The 19731-nt window shown below is 34.5% G+C and overlaps 3 protein-coding genes and 1 long non-coding RNA gene across 5 annotated transcripts; 1 reads left to right on the top strand and 3 right to left on the bottom strand.

Annotated features, from left to right (window-relative positions):
* Positions 1 to 782: 782 nt before the first annotated feature.
* On the top strand, positions 783 to 3108 carry LOC102612992 (F-box/FBD/LRR-repeat protein At1g13570). 2 transcript variants are annotated; one of them, XM_006484243.4, is made up of 4 exons: positions 783 to 940; positions 1364 to 2173; positions 2331 to 2489; positions 2606 to 3108. In XM_006484243.4, the coding sequence occupies exons 2-4, from the start codon at positions 1364 to 1366 to the stop codon at positions 2897 to 2899; spliced, it is 1263 nt and encodes a 420-aa protein (XP_006484306.1). In that variant the 5' UTR covers positions 783 to 940; the 3' UTR covers positions 2900 to 3108. The 2 variants fall into 2 exon arrangements, with proteins under 2 accessions (XP_006484306.1, XP_006484304.1); XM_006484241.4 differs by having other exon boundaries at positions 820 to 2173.
* A 264-nt stretch (positions 3109 to 3372) lies between these two features.
* On the bottom strand, positions 3373 to 7009 carry LOC102613684 (protein NSP-INTERACTING KINASE 2). Its single transcript, XM_006484244.4, has 11 exons — positions 6528 to 7009; positions 6317 to 6446; positions 6144 to 6215; positions 5909 to 6052; positions 5742 to 5813; positions 5585 to 5644; positions 5373 to 5470; positions 4995 to 5144; positions 4561 to 4902; positions 4059 to 4438; positions 3373 to 3970 (listed from the first exon to the last, which is right to left on the bottom strand). Exons 1-11 carry the CDS (start codon positions 6622 to 6624, stop codon positions 3650 to 3652), a joined length of 1866 nt encoding a protein of 621 aa, XP_006484307.1. The 5' UTR covers positions 6625 to 7009; the 3' UTR covers positions 3373 to 3649.
* A 5906-nt stretch (positions 7010 to 12915) lies between these two features.
* On the bottom strand, positions 12916 to 14145 carry SAMDC (S-adenosylmethionine decarboxylase). Its single transcript, NM_001288936.1, is given in 1 exon segment — positions 12916 to 14145. A coding segment is annotated over 1 exon segment (1095 nt). The 5' UTR covers positions 14079 to 14145; the 3' UTR covers positions 12916 to 12983.
* Positions 14146 to 14571: 426 nt separating this feature from the next.
* On the bottom strand, positions 14572 to 15641 carry LOC127901899 (uncharacterized). Its single transcript, XR_008054175.1, has 3 exons — positions 15477 to 15641; positions 15303 to 15372; positions 14572 to 14641 (listed from the first exon to the last, which is right to left on the bottom strand). It is a non-coding gene; the product is annotated as an uncharacterized LOC127901899 (long non-coding RNA).
* Positions 15642 to 19731: the final 4090 nt, after the last annotated feature.

Below are 19731 nucleotides of genomic sequence, written 5' to 3'. Positions count from 1 at the left end.
TTTTATTCCGTACATAGATGACATGTCGTAAGAGTTTTATTCCAGAGTAGTAATCGTTTGACTTGTCATTTATAATTTCATCGGGTAAAACGGGGGGGTAAAAATCCGTTCGGTTCAGTTTGTCCAAACATCGAACCGAACCGAGCTTAATCGGTTCAAAAAAATTATGAACCGGATACAAACCACACTTAGGAACTAAATTTAATTCGGTTTTATGTGGTTGGGTTCATAAAATTTAATATTTTTTCTTTTATACTAGTTAAATTTTTATATTTTTCACTTAAATTTAATTAATTTGTTTAGTTCAATTTAATTATAATCACTAATCATTCATGTCCTATGCAAAAATATTATTAAAAAAATTATTGTACATATAAATTGAAAGTTTCTTATTTTTTTAATTTTAATACTGAACCGATCAATTTTTTATTCGGCTCATTTCAAAATTAAAAATTAATTAGTTCATATTTTTTAAATTATTTGGTTCTATTTTATTAAACATAGATTAAGTTTCTTAACACTGAATAAAAAAGAAATTGTGTATTTTTAAAAAAATTAAAAAAAAAGTAGATGGTGGATTTTTTTTTTAATTTTAACACTGAACCGACCAATTTTTATTCAGCTAATTTCAAAATTAAAAATTAATTAATTCATATTTTTTAAAATTATTTAGTTCTATTTTATTGAAGATAAATTAAGTTTCTTACAATTTATGAAACCTGAATGACAAATTATATTTGTATGTTATTAATTAAATATAATTTTTTAAAAAAATTTTAAAATTGTAGTTGGTATTATTTATATTTAATACTTAAATTATCAGTGGCTTAAGGGACAAACGGGCCTTCGCTCTGGTCGGGAGCTCTCATCACGGTCTTTCCAGAGATGTAAGAACGACGAAGAAGAAGAGAAGACATATTACTTATAATGTTCGTCTAAGGTGCTTGTTCTTATACTCTCAGCCCTTGAATTCTCATATTTTTACCCTTTTGCCACTGCCTTTTGTTATCTTCTTCCATTTTACCATCGATCTAAGATCTGATTCTCCCTTTCCTCCCTTTGATCGTCTCACTTATCAATACTTTTTCAGCCTGCTATTTTTATTCCAAAATTGTTATTGGGATCAGCGATTAGTTTTCTTGTAGCAAAAGGAAAATAAAGCAAAAAAAATTATTTATCTATTTTATAATAGGATCTTTTATAATTGCTCTCTTGTTGCTGAAAAGCAACATTTGATGATGGTGCAAGACAGAAAGAAATTATAGGAAATGAAATGTAAAATTGACTTTTTGGTTTAATTTTAATGTTTCATAAATTTTAAGTATTTGCATTGATTGGTGGGCTAGTAATAAATACGATGCAGATGGGTGATGCTGCGGAGGATTTCATAAGCGATCTTCCGCAAAGCATTTTAGAAAATATCCTCACTCGATTACCGATAGGGGATGCGGTGAGAACTTGCATTTTATCAAGTAAATGGAGGTACAAATGGGCTACACTCACTCAACTTGTGTTCGATGAAAACTGTGTTCCCATTTCTAATGACCGAGTTCCAGTTGAGAAGAGCCTTGTGAAATTTATCACTCATGCTCTTTTTCTTCATCAAGGACCGATTCACAAGTTCCAGCTTTCTACTGTGCATTTGCAGTCCTGCCCGGACATTGATCAGTGGTTACTTTTCCTTTCCAGGAATGATATCAGGGAATTGGTTCTTGAATTAGGAGAAGGGGAGTGGTTTAGAGTACCTTCTTGTCTTTTTAACTGTAGGAAATTAACTCGTTTGGAGCTGTTTCGATGCGAGTTTGATCCTCCTCTGACTTTTACTGGATTTCCTTGCTTGAGGAGTCTTAATCTTCATCAAGTTTTGGTTGCCCCTGAGGCAATTGAAAGTCTCATTTCCAGTTGCCCACTGCTGGAGAGCCTCTCATTGTCATATTTTGACAGTTTAGATCTGAATATATGTGCTCCAGAACTCAAGTACTTGTATCTAGAGGGTGAATTTAAAGACATTCATCTTGAAAGTACTCCATTATTGGTTTCCATGTCCATTGCTATGTATATGACTGACGACATCGCCGAACACTTTGAGCAAAGTTCAAGTTGCAATTTTCTCAAGATTCTTGGTGGAGTGCCTCAACTTGAGAAACTTGTCGGGTATATATACTTCACCAAGGTAACAATTAATTATTACTATTTTTTGGTCCAGAGGAGCTGATGTAGTCGTATTTTATTTGATATTTTTAGTATATATGATCAACTAGTCTGACTCTTAGCTTTTACTTGTGATAGATCTACAATTAACTTCTGTTTGTTTCTTTTCCCCCCTAAAGTATTTGAGTATAGGTGATGATCCGGGAAGACTTCCGATTACATATAATCATCTAAAAGTGATTGAACTTTATCAAGTGAGTTTTGAAGATATGAAAGAGATACTCGTTGTTATTCGATTGATTACGAACTCTCCTAATCTGAAGGAACTTCATATTTCAGTAAGTCATTTTAAACATAGGAAAGTTTAATTTTGGGTTGTGGAAAGAAAAAATTTTCTTTTTCAGCATACAATGTTGTATCTTAAATTTTGTTTTTTGCTCATTATTTTTTATAGGGTTCCTCAAATACATTAGCTGCTATAGAAGCACCTGATTTGGATTTTTGGGAAAAAGAATGCCATGCAGATTGCTCTTTTAAACAACTGAAACTTGTGAAGATGACAGATATATCTGGTGTACCCCACGAGATGGGGCTAATCAAATTTTTGCTTAGTAATTCTCCAGTGCTTGAGATAATGAGTATCACCCCTTGCACATTTGTTACAGAGAGAAAAGTGAATATGTTGATTGAGTTAGTGAGATTTATACGAGCTTCTCCTCGAGCAGAAATTATATTTATTCAGAATTAAGCATTGTACTTCCCATTTAAAGTTCTCATTTGCTTCCAAATAGTCTCCCCCCCCGCCACCCCCAACCAAAAAAGAAGAAGAAGAATTTGAACTTGGGTGGTCAGTTAAATAAAACTATCTGAAAACCACTTCGGCCCCTGGGGCTATCTCCAGACTATGTATTGAACAATCGTAGTTCATAGAAATGACAGTGTCTATAATTTCCGTAAGCTGTTGACTATACACTACAGATCTCATGAAATGATAAACTTGATGATCATGGCTCAAGTTACTTCAAACTCATTTATATCTTAGTTCCTGAGTTTGGTGTTACTTGCTACATTACTCGTTTTTGGTTATGTGTAATTGAATTGCTTGTACGTAATTCTGTCACTAACCTTAAAGTGGAGATAAAGCTTTGAAATACAAGACAAGAAACATCTCCACTTTCTTTTTGACAACAGTAGACGATGATTCTTGCTGATGCTATTAAATTTGAAAGAGGAAGCAAAATTTATTCTGAGAGCATCTTTTTACAATCCAACTCTCTTTAAAACATCTCCAGAAAAATTCTTCACTCACCAAAAACAGGATTTGTAACACTCTTAACTAGCTTCGGTTTCTTTTCAATCCGAATCTGTACAATCAGGAATTTGACACAAAAGGGCTAGAGCTTCGGTATATTGCTACCATAAAACAAGCTCATTCCGACACATTCTTTGTAACATTTATCACAGTTTATTTTCTGCGCCTTTGGAGCATCATGTCATGTCACCTTGGTCCAGAGAGCTCCATTGCTTGAACCAACAATGAAGAGTCGTCAGTAAGGTCAGAGTATCGCTCTGAAGAGGAGAATTCATTGGCTCTGGATCTCGTTGCTTCAGCTTTTTGAGAAGCTGCCCATTTCTCTGCAAGTCCATCGCCTTCCAGCATCCGGACAACTTCAGACATCTTAGGTCTGAGACTGGGAAGGTATTGAGTACATAAGAGAGCAACTTGTACCATTTCTTCAAGCTCAATTCGGTCATAGTTGTTCTTCAGGTCCTTATCAACCAGCATCTCAAGTTTCTTTTCCTGATGGATTTTCTTCACCTACAATCATGAAAACAAGTTAAATGATACAATCAACGCAGAATATGAAACTTGAATCGACCAAGAACAACATGTTTGTTTAGCTCACCCAGTCAAGCATAGCGCCTTTCTGGTTTGCCGTCTTCCCGAATTCTAAAGCTCTTAGGCCAGAGATCAATTCAAGCAAAAGGATCCCAAAACCAAAAACATCTGTTTTCTCAGAGGACTGGCCTGTTGATAGATACTCTGGAGCTATATGTCCCACAGTGCCCCTCACAGCTGTTGTTACATGCGAATCACAATGATCCAACAGCTTTGCCAGGCCAAAATCTCCTACTACAGCCTCATAATACTCGTCAAGCAATATATTTGCAGCCTTCACATCTCTGTGAATGATCTTGGGGTCACACTGTTCATGCAAGTACAGCAGACCTCTTGCAGCTCCCAACGCAATTCTTTTTCTCGTTGCCCAATCCAAGGATGGTTTTGCTGCAAGAGGGAAAAAACAGTCACGAAAGTTATGTTCATCCAGTAGAATCTGTTCTAGATGTGCCTAGTGAAATGGTCAGTTGTTTAAGAACTCTTATGAATAAAATATTGACGCTTGCTACCTTTGAGACGGGAAGCAACGCTCCCATTGGACATGTAAGGATATACCAGAAGCCTCTCTGTTGTTGTCATACAGAATCCGATGAGCCTGAGCAGATTCCGATGAACTGCTAAGCTGATCATCTCAACTTCAGTCTGAAATTGGATTTCACCTCCAATGGCATTCCCATCTTTAAGCCTTTTTACAGCTACAACAGTTCCATCTTGGAGATACCCTTTGTAGACATTTCCAAAACCACCCTTCCCAACCAGATTCTTGCTGCTGAAATTGCTGGTAGCACTCTGAAGTTCTTTGAAATGAAATCTCTTCAAGTTTCCTAGGCAAACTTCTTCGCGACGTTGTTCTGAAATATTAAAAAGGTAAATTTAGCTTTGTTTCTATCAACTATTTAAAGTTCCTAGTGCTTTATTTATTTCTCAATTATGTTTTACTAACCATTAACATCAAAGAATATTTGTTGGTTATGTCTTTGCCTCCACCAGAGAAGAAATCCGAAACCAAGAATTAGTAGGGAGATGCAGCCTAGGCTTGATCCGAGGGCTAGAGCAATTTTTTGTCCCTTTGGCATTCCAGAAGGTTTTGAGTCTAATGAAGCATAGAGAATTTCATGTCAGGATAATTCGAATTTCAAAACAAAGCCAGACACTAATTGCATATATGTCAAGGTAAAACAATAACTTCATTATGAACCATAAACTAATTAAAGAAAAATAAAGGACACAAAGTTTTTTTGCACAAAAAAAAGTTCGTTAGCACCAAAAACTTCAAATTTTGGACTGACATAGAAACTTGCACAAGAGGGATTGTATTTACTTGGAGAATTATTCAAGGCAAAAGAAAGTGGCATTGGTGCTGTTCCAAAGCAGTCTTCCTCGGCTCCAGTAGCACATATCAGAGAGTTTCCAGTTATGCTGTGTCAAGTAAATTATTCAAAGATTGTCCCATAATTTTAATAACATTCCAAGTTCTCAAATTAAAAAGGGAAAAAACGGAAACAGGAAGGAGATTCTAGGGGCTCGACTTACTTAAATGTTTTAGCGTGGAAGCTAGGCACAGGACCACTGAGATTATTATAGGACAAATCCCTATTAAATAAATTCACAAACCTTGTTGAGAAATAAAGATTATTATTATGAAGTATAATATAGTTATGATCATGGGATAAGGTTTGAAGAGAATTACAGAAAAGCAAGCTGTGACATGTTTGACAAAGAGGGAGGAATTGCGCCTGTTAGACTGTTGTTGTTCAGCCTCCTGATTTAAATTCAATGAATTGAAAATTAATGAGACTGATGAAATATAATGTAAGCAAAAGAAAATTTCTTAGCAATGCCTTAATGTTCACTTACAGATATTGGAGGGTTTCTAAGTGGGATACTGTGCTGGGAATTGGACCAGTGAAGAAGTTGTTAGAAAGATCAAGTGTAAGAAGCTTTGATAGCTTCCCAATCTCAGTTGGGATGTGTCCTGATATATTGTTATTCTGAAGAAGCCTGCCAAAAGAAAAAAAAAAACCCCATCTGAACAAATCACTTGTATAAGAACTATAATCAAAACTTTCTCTAGTAATAACATCATACTCACACAAGCTGGAGATTTGTCAAGTTCCCTATACTTGAAGACAAAGTGCCAGATAAATTCTGGCTTGGAGCGCCTCTGTAACACAATAAAACCATTTTAACAGCATAAACATTTTCTTCTTTTGTTTCAAGTTCTAGTTCTACCGCACACTTTGGCTGTTTTGAAGCAGTACTTACAGTCCAGTGACTAAACCATCAGAACAAGTAACCAAAGCCCAGCTGCATGGATCAACTGAGTTCTCATCCCAGTTGTTTAGAACATCATGAGGATCATGCAAGGAATCTTTAATGCCCATCAGAGCTTGCACTGCATAAATTTTTCAAAACGATTTCTTCAGGCTTATAAATTTTTCGAGAGCTTAAAACTTTGAGAAAGCACTTCAATTACCTTCATAGTTGACACCTTTAGGTGAAAGCAATCCGCATGCACAAGTCCATAAGCCAAAAAGAGCCACGAAACAAAAAACAGCTTCCTCTCTTCTCATATTTTTGTTGGCAACTGATACAAAAACCAAAACCAGGGCTTCCTTTTATGTAGGAAGCAACAACGGAGCAGGTAAGAATGGTATGAAAGATTCAATATCACAACCAATGTTTTAACTATGTATTTGTTTCCTTTTGTTTTTAAGTATGTAATGTTTACATCACGAGGGAGCCAGTACAATTCCAATTCCTCATACTCTCTCTCTTACTCAACTTTGTTTGGTTAGTAAAGGGCAAAAGTGAACAACAACATGCCTGCCACTGGTTCAACAAAGTAAGGGTAAAGCATATATAAAAGCTAAGCCATTAGCTACATTAACCAAATCTAGATAATATAAAAAGATGATTGGAAAAGAAAATTCCTCCAATCATGCATTTGTTTATTGAAAAGGGGTGCTTGAGAATTTTTTCTTCTACAAGGATTAACTGGTAAGCACTGTAAGTAATTTATAATTAGGACAATTAATCAAAATGAGTACGTGGGCCAGGTCATTTTGTTGTCAATTTTTATATGAGAGAGAGAGAGAGAGTGCATTGGACTTGCATTGATTTGATTTTCTATAATTCTACAGTGGACATTTTTAAGAATCCAACATTCCCATCTGGCTGAGAGCGGCCATTCTTTTAAAGTAAAGCTTCTCAAATTCCATATTCTTTATTTTCTTTTGGTCTCAATAATTATTACGGAAAGGTGAGAATCTCGAGGTGATGGAATTGCTAGCTCCTTGTGAGATCTCTGTTGGGTGAATTATTATTTCTTGCTTTGTTGAGTAATCTCAGTTGGGTTTCTTGCTTTATCGATTTTATAATAAACTCACAGTCTCCACAGTCAACAGACAAGAGTCCCCTTAAACAATCCAAAAGCAAAAGCTGCCCTGCACCTCTCTCTGTTTTACACTCATACATGAACTCGATGCATCAGTAGCCGTTTGAGGAAGATCAAATGGCGATGAATTCGGTATCAACCATTGCTTCAAATTATGCTTGTGAATCATCAAATTGAGACTGTGGAAGCTGGTGATGATAACCATAGCTTCTTTGTGCATAGGTGCACGAGCGAAGTGGACCCGTGAAACACAGTTGACTTGATCTTTAAAACCTTTCTTCAAATCGATTGCCTAATGCATTTCATGATGAAAAGAAAAGTAAAGTTGATCGGCTGGTTAATTATTAACGATCGGACATAAATTAAAGGGTCCAAGATAACTAGATAAGCTCAGTACTTGATGGAGACAGTAACTTAGCAAGAAATTCAATCAAGTAGCCGTTTGGACAGATGTTCCTGCTGATTAGCCCATGCATATTTAAAATCACATGAAAGTTGCATTGCAACCACAAAGTCACCAAGAAGCAAATGTATTTGACAGGCAGATATAGAATATAGAATTAGGTAGAATATGGAATTAGGGTCCCATATTAGCTGCCTAACAAAAGCACCTCTCTCCCATTTGATTCAATATGAGAAAAGGATTGTGAGATTGATGTATATTATAAGTAGTGAATAAGTTCGACGCATAAAATGAAGTTGATATGCAATGGTACGTCGTCACGCCGTAAGATGGAATAAGAAGAAAGAAGAGTACTCGTCACATTTGGTGGATTCTTTGTTCTTCTTTGGCTCCATTTAAAGCCTGCCTAATTACCCTGATTTGTTCCTTCAATTTCTTTCCGATCAAGAAGGGAAATTATTGCCAGCCAAGCAAGAAGCGAGAGAGTCAAAAAAGGAGTCAAATAATAAAAAGTAGAAGTTGACCATAATCCTAATGAAGATATGCACTAAGAGGGTTGTCCCAAATGAGTAGGAAATTATTGCTCTTTTTTACCACTCGGTTGGTTTGAATAGAGAGTCCGGGAGCTGTTCCCCTTTTCGAACAATTTGTACAAACCCACTTGATTTTTAGCTCTGCCTATTGCCTAATGTCCCTGAAAAAGAATAAAGAAGACATTATAAAGCCTCCAAAATAGTTGACGATCCTTATCCCCACCATGTCTCTCCCCCTTCGTTTCTTTGGTATACTCCCACTACTCTATTTGTACTTCAATACAGATAATTCGGACATGAATTCAACCTCTATATCATTTTAAATTATTCTTGCACAGTCACAGGACCTGCTTCATTGTCATGTCCACCTCAAAAATTCAGAAATAAATTGAACGTGCTTCTTATGTTTTTCTTCTTCTTTTTTTTTTTCAAATATTTATTGTAATTTTATCATATTTACGGAATAAAGTTGCCTAGGGTGGAATGGAGTGAATAATAAAATATCTTGCTACTGGTTCTACCTCTAAATAAATAATTGGAAGAAAATCTTCTCCTGCATTTGCACATCAAGGTACTTAAACCCTAAAAACATGGCCCAGAATCTAACTGATCTGGAAACAAATCAAATATATCTTTAAATAATTTTAAGGAAGAAGAGATTTTTTATCATCGGATTTTCATAACATGAAAGTGCTTAGTCGTTGAACTTCAAATTCTATCTGGTAGCTTCGTTGTTTGCACAAAAGGCCAAGAAAGAATAATAAATTCCCTTGAGAAAGGCACTCTTCGTAAAGTGAAGGGTAAATTCATACTCACACGCAAGCCATACTTTTTTCTTTCGCTTTGCAGAATGCACACATTACCTCGACTGCTCGACATTACACCTTCCCAACCCAATACCCACCATTTAAAAGAGATCAAAGCAATGCTCACCTGCTCTCTCTCTCTCTCTCTCACACACACACACACATACAGAAAAAAAATAAAAAAATGAGTGGTCTCACGCATTGAATCGAAGAAGATTAGTTATGCTGAGGCCAGCTAACAATCTTATACATGGACACATGTGTGCAAGAATTAGGGGGCCATGGAGGAGCCCACAATTGGTGTCTTGGTGAATAATATTGGTCTTGAACTCTTGATTCCACACGAAAACCTCCTCTTCGACTGAGCCTATAGCTGTGTTGCTCTACTTTTGTCACTTAGTCCCGACTTTTTTTGCTGTGAGTCACTAATCACTTAACTTTTAATCACCAATTAAGAAAGAAAAATCCACAGTGACGTGTCCATATCATTATGGAAAGGATTGGGATCTTTGCATCTTAAAACGATCAAGATCACAGACCAAAAAGGTGTTTTCTTGACGTAACATTTGTTTATATCTATTGCCCCTTCTACTCAATTATTTAAAATTAGGGACTAGAATAGACAAAGGTTGCTCATCCGGAAATAAAGTGCAAACAGTCGACTTACAGAAACAAACAAACAATCTGCAATAACATAGATTTCCCACCAAATCTCTCTCAGAAAGTTTATTGTTTTTATCACAAAAAAAAAAAAAAATTACATACATATATATATATATATATTTATCATATGCATAAAACAGAGATGCCGACACCTTGACAATCGAATGGACTAGTGAAGTCTATGAACAAATAAATTGATATTTACTTGTCCTAATCCAATAATTCATACTATCAACATGTCTTGTTGCGGTTGCAGAATTGAAAGTTGCCCCTGATTGCATTGCAGTCCACAAAATTTGATGCTTGTTTAGAGATATATACATATAATTGATTTTAGCAAAGTCAAAATCCTACAATTTTCAAATGTTAACAAGTGTTGCAGATTTTCAAGATTCCAACGCTGAGAACAAAACAAAAATTGTTCTTGCTCCCGTATGAAAGAAAAAGTTCGGAAAATAACTAGTCAACTCCTTTTTTTTAATCAAAACCATTAACCCGCGTCAGAAGTTAAAAGAGGCAAAACCCACTCATTTAGTATGAACTAAGACGGATTTCTTATTGTAATATTTAAAAAAATACACCAGAAATTAAAGAGAGAGATTATCAAAACTCAGAGAAATTGTGCACAAAGGTGGTCCAGTTAACTTGGGACATGCTTTCAAGGAATTAAAATATCCTTATTCTTTATGCCAAGTCCTTTTAGCCAAACTCAGCCTAGTCCATAATTGCCAGGGTCACTGGGCCATTTCCAAATGTCACAGACAATGCATTATAATAGTTCATGATTTTGGTCTGAAAACATAGCGACAGATCACTTTGAATTTAGGCTTTAAAACAGATGAGCGCGCCCTAAAATTGAAAGAAAAACAAAATAAATACCCTGATGGTTTCAAATACACTTGTGGAGATATGTGTCAGGTATGCAGCAGAATTTTGAAGGTAAGATGATGAGTAAAAATTTTGACCCCGGAAGTTCAGTTCAAAGGGCTGTGTTGACTGTCGAGCTTTCACTCAAGGTGAATATTTAATTATCAAGCATTTTGAAAAGCCAGAAGCTCAGCTGAATTGCTTTCTTCAGAGAATATAAAGCTAAAGTTAAAACCAAGGCAGCAGCGGGTGTCCCCCGTGCCCCCACCTCCCACTTAAGATTTCAGAGGCGGGCAGGTAGAATCATACAACAGCAACGAATGATGTTTATCAAGAATACCCCATACTTAATTATATGCATAAGCTTTTATTATCATAATTAAGAGAAGCGCAAGATCCTAAAAAAAAAAAACCAATGTGCAAAAATAATCGATGACAGATCATATGCAAAGTCAAAAAAAAAAAAAAAAGGGGAGGATTATTCTTTTACTTTATCATGCATGCTTAACGGTTCAAATTCAGACGCTGTGAAATAAATTATTAGTATCGACAAGAATACTAAGAAGGATGTTATTGGATGGTTTATTATGTAATACAAAAAATTATGTGGAACCAGAGACGGGGAAACTTGGCCTTCGGCCTTCCGCTATTATTATTATTATTATTAGAGGTCAATTGTCGAACATACATGAATGAAGGCTGATTCTTCAAGCTTTAAAAAAAAAAATGGTGGAATCTGATTCCTTGGGCAATGAGGGGAAATATATGGTCATGAACCGCTAAGAAATCAATAAAACACGAGTAAAGGGTAAAATCTGTATAGAGAATAATGCAATAAGTAATTTAGAGCATCTTTAAAAACCTCTTTAAATAAAATTTTATTACTTATTTGAAGAGTCACGTCAGCATTTAAGATTACAAAAGACACTTCAATTAAAATTTTTTAAATAAAAATAATTATCTCTCTTTAATTTTATAGAGTTATTTTCTCTCTCTTTAATTTATATTTTATTACTTTTATTAGAAGAAAGAAGAAAAAATATTTTAATTACTATTTTTTTCTTTAAAAAAATATTTATTTAATTAAAATAATATTAATTTATTTTTATTTAAATAATTTTTTTAAAAATAACATATTTTTTTACTTTCTTTTAAAATGTTGATAGTGGCATGGTCGTAAGGTTGGTAAAATCTCATGTAAAAAACAAGAAGTCTGTGATTTGAAGTCATCAAAAGAGTATGTGGGTCGGATGCCAAAAACATGTTGCTATTAAGACTCTCATTAATCAAATAACACCCAAGCATTTATAGTGGCTCTATTTGCATATGCCTATCCAATCCATCACTGCACCAAATGTAGAAGAAAATTACATCTAAATCAGTTCTGTTCTGTCCAATCTGGTTGCGCGTGCAGCGTGCCAACAAGTTGCATTCCTAAGCTTGCTGTCTTCCCGATGCGAGAAATGTTGGATGATTGTGTTCAAATAAGAGATGAGAGTCGGAGATGAGTGAGATGATTACACAGGTAGGATTTGCTCTTGGTGGTGAAGGACATGCAGAAAAAAGGGGGAGGAAAAAAAAAATGAAGATCAAAATGTTTTTTTGAAGAGGTTTCAATTTGTGAAGTGAGAACCGATAAAACAGAACGCGCGTAAGGAGAAATAACGAAGAAAATAAGAAATTCGCCACACACTACTGACACTACATTTATAGATGCATAACCTCAAGTAAAACAAAACACATCAGCCACTGCAATCAAACAAATCAAAAATCAAAAATCAAAATCACACACAAGTGAATAACCAAATATCACCATATATTAATTAATAATTATGAGAGTTCAAATCCAGCATACCACTTTGAATCAACAACCCACAGACTAGAACAAGTCTGCACGAAGCTTACAAGCAAGCGCAATTATGAGAGTTCAAATCCGGCATACCACTTTGAATCAACAACCCACAGACTAGAACAAGTCTGCACGAAGCTTACAAGCAAGTGCAATTATGAGAGTTCAAATCCGGCATAACACTTTGAATCAACAACCCACAGACTAGAACAAGTCTGCACGAAGCTTACAAGCAAGTGCAATTACAGACCTTTATTGTAACCAAGGCAACCAAAAGACAAAGAAATTAACATATAAAGTCTCTAATGACAGACTACTAAAAAGTAATACCATCATGATCGTCAGACCATATGCCTAACAATCAATTATTTTATGTTAATACAAGATGCAGCAATTAAAAAGTAAAGCATAGAATCACCCATCTTCCTCATACTCTTCTTCCTCTTTCCAGCAGCACTTCAGAGTTGATCTAGGAGAACCATTGCCCTCAGTTTTAACAAATTTCTGGTACCAGATTGAACCGCCCATCCCAAGCTCCTCAAGGCCCCTCTCTTCGCGACTGTAACCTTTCACATTTAACAAACATTTCTGCTCAATCATCTTTCCTGCAACTTCAGCATGCACAGCAATGGAGAAATCACGTGGTTGGAAGCAAGCCAACACCCTCTCAACCAGCTGGTTCAAATTAACATCATTAGGATCATAACCAACTGTTTCAAAGCTGGCATAGCTGAAACCATCCTCTGGAGTAACATGAATAGTAGAAATAGCAGCCCCTTCAACAGAATTCATGGAATAACCACAAGGGTCAAACTCAAAATCACATATCTTGGAATCTGGAAGAATCTTTCTTATACCAGAATTGACGGTCATTGCACCAGCTGAACCTGATTGGGTTTTGTAGAAAACAGAAGCCATTTCCCTATCCAGACCAGTCAAGCACATCTCTATGGTGAAAACAGGGTCACTAGAGATCAGTGGTTCTGCAGATGCAGAGTATACATGCCATTTCTGTGGCTTGCCTGACCCACCAATTATGTATGCATTGCTTCCTGAAACAAGCTTCCCAAAATAGCTATCAAGGACAGCAACTTCTTCAGAAAAGTTGCGATGAGGGTATAGCTGATTCCCAGGGAAAATGAAACTCCCACGTGTATACCTCACTGATCGTACATTGAGAGAAAGGGTCTCAGCCAGTTTCAGGATGGGTGGGATTGAAAGAAGCAACTTTGTAGTCCCACAAGTTTTGATGATGATCTTGTAAGAGTAAACAAAGAGGCTAGACTCGGATAGGACATAGGAGTCAACTTCATCATTTGACAGTGAAGAGACAATAGTGCATTCAGCTGGTCCTAAAATCTCATCCAGCTGGGCCTTGGTCAGGCGCCTAAGGCCCTTTCCTTCAGGATCAACAAAGATGCTGGGTTCAAAAAATGATATCTCCAGCCTCTTTTCATAACCTTCAAAACCAATTGCAGAGACTGCCATGGTGGTATCAGCAGAAACCATTGCAGCTGAAATCTAACTTTAAGATTGCAGAGAAACCAGAAGCAGCAGGGATGATGACAGTAGAAGAGAGACTGCAGAAGCAATAACCACAATCGCGAAGAGAGAGAAAGAGAGAGGAAGATGTTGATCTACAAAAGGGGAGTAAACCTAATATAACTAACTACAGGAAACTAACAGTTGATGGATCACGCTATGTGATCTGATTGCAGACTTTGAGAATATCAGGATGGCTTGCGTGCGCACTGCAGAAGACAATAAAGAACAAGAATGTTAACATCAGTTGTTCACAAAAGATAACAAATTGCTACGTCTACTAATCATATCCAAATTCCAATGACAAAAGCTTTTGTTTCATCATCTCATGTTCTTGTGTGTATAAATGTAGAGTGCATAAATAAACTTACGTTGGAGTAAGCAGCAGATCTGAACTTCTTGATTCCACCGTTGGGTCGAATGTCTTCAATGCTGTAACCAAGAGGAGCTTCGTAGAATAAGGACTTACTACTGCTAGACTTCTTCTTCCCACCTTTAGACTCCATTAGAACATTCAGTCCTGCCTGTTCCTGATCAAAAGCCGCCAAATATTAATTGTTAGGACATGTCAATAGACCACAATGAAACGATCAACCAGAAAAAGAAAAGACTAATTAAAACCAAGCATGCCCAATAATCTCCATGCAGATTAAAATGAACCATAACTTTTGGCACTACAACCACAATTGAGGATTCAAGTAATATGAAGAAACAGAATCGGAGGACTCAAAATGCCAGATTTATAGATTGTACAGCCACAATGTTAAACAGACTTTTTTTTTTTGGGCTTCAAAAACTTCAAGACTATCACGGTATTTTCTCTCCAACTCACCAAAAAAAAAAGGAAAAGAAAATTTTGAACACTGAAACTTAGTCTGTCAAATATAATCCAACAATTCCCCCAAATACTCAAAACAAAGCTCATAAATGAGCTTAAATTACTAAGGTTCTAATTTTATTAAAACAAACAAAATTCATGTTATCTAACAGACGCAAACATCAATCTGGGAAAAAAAAATCATGTTATCTGAAACAAGCCAAAATAAACAAGATTTCAGAACAGATCCATGAAATACAAATCCAAAAAATAAATCACAAGACAAACAGAACAAATCTTGATGATAATAATTAAAACAAATCCGTTAAACAAAAAAAAACCTAACTCGCTCTTTCAAATCATTGCATACTTACAAAAATAAAAAAAAATCTCGATGACTGTATTAGCCGCGACAACAACACGTTATTAATTTCCGCGCAAATCCTGAAAAATAACGAGTGAAAAAACGAATCAGGTAACAATGAATGACTAAAAAAGTGCATAAAACAAAAGATCAATGAACAAAACAAAAGATCAATGAAACTTACAAAAATTTGACAATATTGCTGAATAAAAGAAAAATCAGGAACTTTTGCTAAACTATGAGAGAGGATCGATCGAGTTCCGAGTCTTTGAAATTTTGCTATTGCGATTGCGTGAGTGAGCGGCCGAGACGAGAGGGAGAAGGTCGTATTTATATATGACGTGGATGACCTGGTGGGGGCAGAGTGACTTGCGCATGTGTCTATTGACGTTTTGCCCCACTTTATCGCGGCTAAATTACAGCTGTGTCCCTTCACCTTATTTCCGTGAGGTTTCTGGTTTAGAATTAAGGGACTTGTTCCGCAGGTTTTGAAATTTTGGTCAGCTTATGATTTGTTTCTATTATTCTATATTTTTATTCAATCAATAAATTTATATAAAATAAATTTAGTATAAAAATTTGTAATTTTATCAATCGCTTATTGATTACCCATCAAATTCAAGTGCTGTATTTAATTTGATTCTAACCTCTTTTTGAGAGCTGAGTCACTCGGACTTGGTTCTTTAATATAAAAGTAGAAACGAACAAATTCTATCAACTTTGATCCGACCTATGTTGTCTATTAGGACTCGTATTGAATTTGATTTGTTTTCTTTGACCGCAACAAACTTCAATATTTCCTAAACAGTTGGAGTTTCTAGCTTTATCAATCCCTTATTAATTACACTTCAAATTAAAAGTGTTGTATTTAATTTGATTCTAACCTTCTCTTGAGAGCTAAGTGATCATTAGGACTTTGTTCTTTATTATAAAAATAGAAACGAGATCTATTTTGTTCTGACCTATTTTATCAATTAGGACTTGTGTTTAATTTAATTTGTTTTCTCTGACTTTCGAATTTCCTAAACACTAAAAATGTGTTTGGCACACTATATTATATTGCATTATGATAGATTAAATTGTAATATAATATCGTGTTTAGTGTAATATAGACTGTCTTATATTTAATAATATTATTTATATTACTATTACCATCATGCCGCGAATGTCCCTAGCCTTTTTATAGACATTCCTGACTTTATCATTGAAATGAGAATATATTTGTATGGTACGTAGTTGTTGTAATTTTAACGTAATATTATTTAAATTTATTAAATATTTTAGTATTAATTATTAGTTTATTAAATTGTTAAATAATAGTATATTTTTATATATTAATTAGTATAATATAATTAAATAATGCTATCTTATATTATGTTTTTATTTTTATATATTGCTTAAGTATCTATCATTAGTTATATTAACTTATTAATTAATAATCAATTGTATATATTAATTATTGTAATATAATATAATTCAATAGTGTAATATTTAATTATATTTTTAATATAATTAATATTATATTATAGTATAGTATTATTGAATAATAAAGTTATTGATTTATATTGATTATCATAATGTAAAAATAAAAGAAATTAGAAATCAATATTATATAATATTGTTTGGATAATATAATTTTAAATTACAAATTTACTTTTATTTATAACGGCTTTTTGGGGGGGGGGGGGGACACTAATGAGGCAAATTGCGGCATTAGCGAAACCCGAGATCAACAAGGCTAAAATATTTAAGTTTAGCTAAAAATGTGTTTAATACATACGAGGCCTACACTACGAGATGGACAATGAACCAATTTTCCATGTTGACGGAAGATTTTTGAGAAATTACCTTTCGAACAATAATCAACATCACTAAAGCAAAAATGTGTCTACATTTTAGTTTATTGAGATTGACAAAATCATTGTTATATTCTATATCGCTAGTGAGTAAGAGTCTTGGCTTGTTTATAATTTGGGGTTCTTTTAATTGCGTCAACATGTTATGGTTGCAAAGCCATCAATAAAACTATAGTAAGTTGTATGTCCAAAACATACAATATTTACCTAGTTGTTGCGCCTAGGTTGTTAGTTATTACCAAGGGCAAAGTTATTAAGGAGTAAAATTGAGTTTCAGTCCAATCAAAATTTATCAAATTTTTTTATTGTTTTTTAACATTAATACTAACGTTGTTCACAAAAGTAGCATACACTATTTACAAAACTAGGTATTATTGTTAAATCTTACAAAATTCTCAGAGTATTATTTACAAGTTTATCACTTAATTTGTGTTAGAATCTGGCCACGAGCATTTTTCGTAACTTCTTTTCCAATCCATCTTGTTTTACAAATCCTTCTAATGACAAGATATTTCTCACTCATTTAGTTACAGCTTTGAAGTTGATAACTTTTCTTGTTAAATGAACTTAAAATGCCCAAAAGAATATTAATTTAATTTAATTATTTGATTTAACTAAAAAAAAATTCAAGACTTTGCCCCAAATTGTGACAATGGATATAAAGTCGGAGACGTTAATTAAGTGTTACCGTTTTGTTATATTTTATTTATAGCGTAAGGTTCTCCAACCTCAAGCATTAAGATTAGCGTAACAAGTAATCGCCGCACGAAAATAACAAGCAATGAAGGGATAGTATAGACATTCGAGAGGATGCACAATAATATGCCCGAATGAGAAAGCAGAGAAAGATTGATTCTTGATTTTTTTGCCGCGAAAGGCCAATCTCTAGATTTGTGTATCTGGAGGGGGGCACCTTTTCCTGTGAGTTGGAATGATGATAAGATTCTTAAAGATTGGCTGATCGATTTGGTCTATCTCAGCTTTTAACTCCTATGTCCACGTATGCATGCATTCATGCCTGACAACAAAATCAATAAGGAGCCACCCCTTCAACTCACAACCTGCCTCAATCACTCTTTTCTGTTCATATTTTTTACACATAATTTATGAAGGAACACTAATCTTTATAGTCAACTGGAAGGTAGACTCATTAATCGTTTTGTTTTGGCATAAAAAAAAAAAAGCATTTGAGTTTCCTAAAACAACAGATTATGGGTACTTTATGTTTGGTAACGGATAAAAGGACGAAAAAAGGGAGAATGGGGGCATGACTTTTATCTCATCCAAATCTTCCGAGAGTGGGAGAGAAGAAGGGGGAAAGAGGGGAGTGGGGAGTTACCTAGGGGGGATTATTTATTTATTTTTTCTCTCTTCTCCAAGGGTTTTTTTTGGCTCTCTTCCTCTCATGGAAAATTCTTGTTTTTACACTATACTTTACTTTTTGTAAATTACTCGAAAAGCTTTGGGTTTGAAGGCAATGCTTATTAAGCCACATGAGTGATGGCACAAATTTTTCCGAAATGCCTAGAAACTGACTTGAGCGTCGGAGGCTTCACGCCGGAAAAACTTCCGGTGCCTCTGACCGTCTTCTATGATTTTAAATATTCACAGATTAATCGTCGGTGGTTGCAGGACATCTAGACGATTGACCAATCGATTCTTTACCAAATAAATCTAATGCTGGTGTAGAAGTCTGATATTAAATCGCTAATAGACTAGATCAGATTTTAGGCATCAACACTTTACGTTCAAGCCATGAATTCTACTTTAATTAATGAACAATAAACAATCGAATAATCTATGTATAAGAGATGTGAAATCGAAACTCGCCCTATAAGGTTAGTCAGATTCAGTTTCAGTTACGGGTCAATGATTAGCATGTAAAAGAAAAGACATAATTTAGATTATAAAATTAATCAAACACCATATAATAATTAAGAGCGGACCAAAGGAATGCACCTAGTCTGAATCATGAAGTGCCCTTGACCAGTAATTGATTTTAAAAACAACAAATTAACTAATCGTAAATAAAAGCAATTAGATAATGTTTGCTTTTTTCTTTTTCTTTTTTTAAATAATGTGAGTTTTGAAAGGATTTTATAGGGGTGTTCGTGGATCGGATTTTACGGATTGGACATCAATCCATATCCGATCCATGATTTTGCGGATTATAATTTTTCAATCCAATCCAATCCACGGATTGATCAAATTCAATCCATATCCAATCCATACATCTGCGGATCGGATGCGGATTTGACTCAATCCATATCCAATCCATATGTCTGCGGATCGGATGCGGATTTGACTCAATCCATATCCAAATCCATCATTTTACGAATTGATTTGCGAATTAAAAATTTTAGTTCTCTTCAATCTATAAACTAATGAAATTAAAAAAAAATCTAATATAAAATAATTTTACTACCAATTAAATTTAAAATTAAATAAAATTTAAACAAATTAATTGTTTGTTTTAATAATACATTCAAAATTTCAAAATATAACACATCGTGATTAATTGTTTAAATAAAACTATAATAATACGTTTAAAGTTTTAAAACATAACATACCAAAATTAATTGT

Source organism: Citrus sinensis, chromosome 4 (genome assembly GCF_022201045.2).
Source record: "Citrus sinensis cultivar Valencia sweet orange chromosome 4, DVS_A1.0, whole genome shotgun sequence".
Taxonomy (NCBI): domain Eukaryota; kingdom Viridiplantae; phylum Streptophyta; class Magnoliopsida; order Sapindales; family Rutaceae; genus Citrus; species Citrus sinensis.
The sequence above is the reverse complement of the archived record's forward strand: the minus strand, read 5'-3'. Positions and strand labels throughout refer to the sequence as shown.

Coding starts and splice junctions, on each gene's coding strand:
- LOC102612992 (XM_006484241.4), top strand. CDS start 1,358: ATGCAGATGGGTGATGCTGCGGAGGATTTCATAAGCGATCTTCCGCAA. Junction 2,174..2,330: donor GGTATATATACTTCACCAAG/GTAACAATTAAT, acceptor TCCCCCCTAAAG/TATTTGAGTATAGGTGATGA. Junction 2,490..2,605: donor TGAAGGAACTTCATATTTCA/GTAAGTCATTTT, acceptor TATTTTTTATAG/GGTTCCTCAAATACATTAGC.
- LOC102613684 (XM_006484244.4), bottom strand. CDS start 6,624: ATGAGAAGAGAGGAAGCTGTTTTTTGTTTCGTGGCTCTTTTTGGCTTA. Junction 6,447..6,527: donor TAAAGGTGTCAACTATGAAG/GTAATTGAAGTG, acceptor AAATTTATGCAG/TGCAAGCTCTGATGGGCATT. Junction 4,903..4,994: donor AATATTCTTTGATGTTAATG/GTTAGTAAAACA, acceptor TTAATATTTCAG/AACAACGTCGCGAAGAAGTT.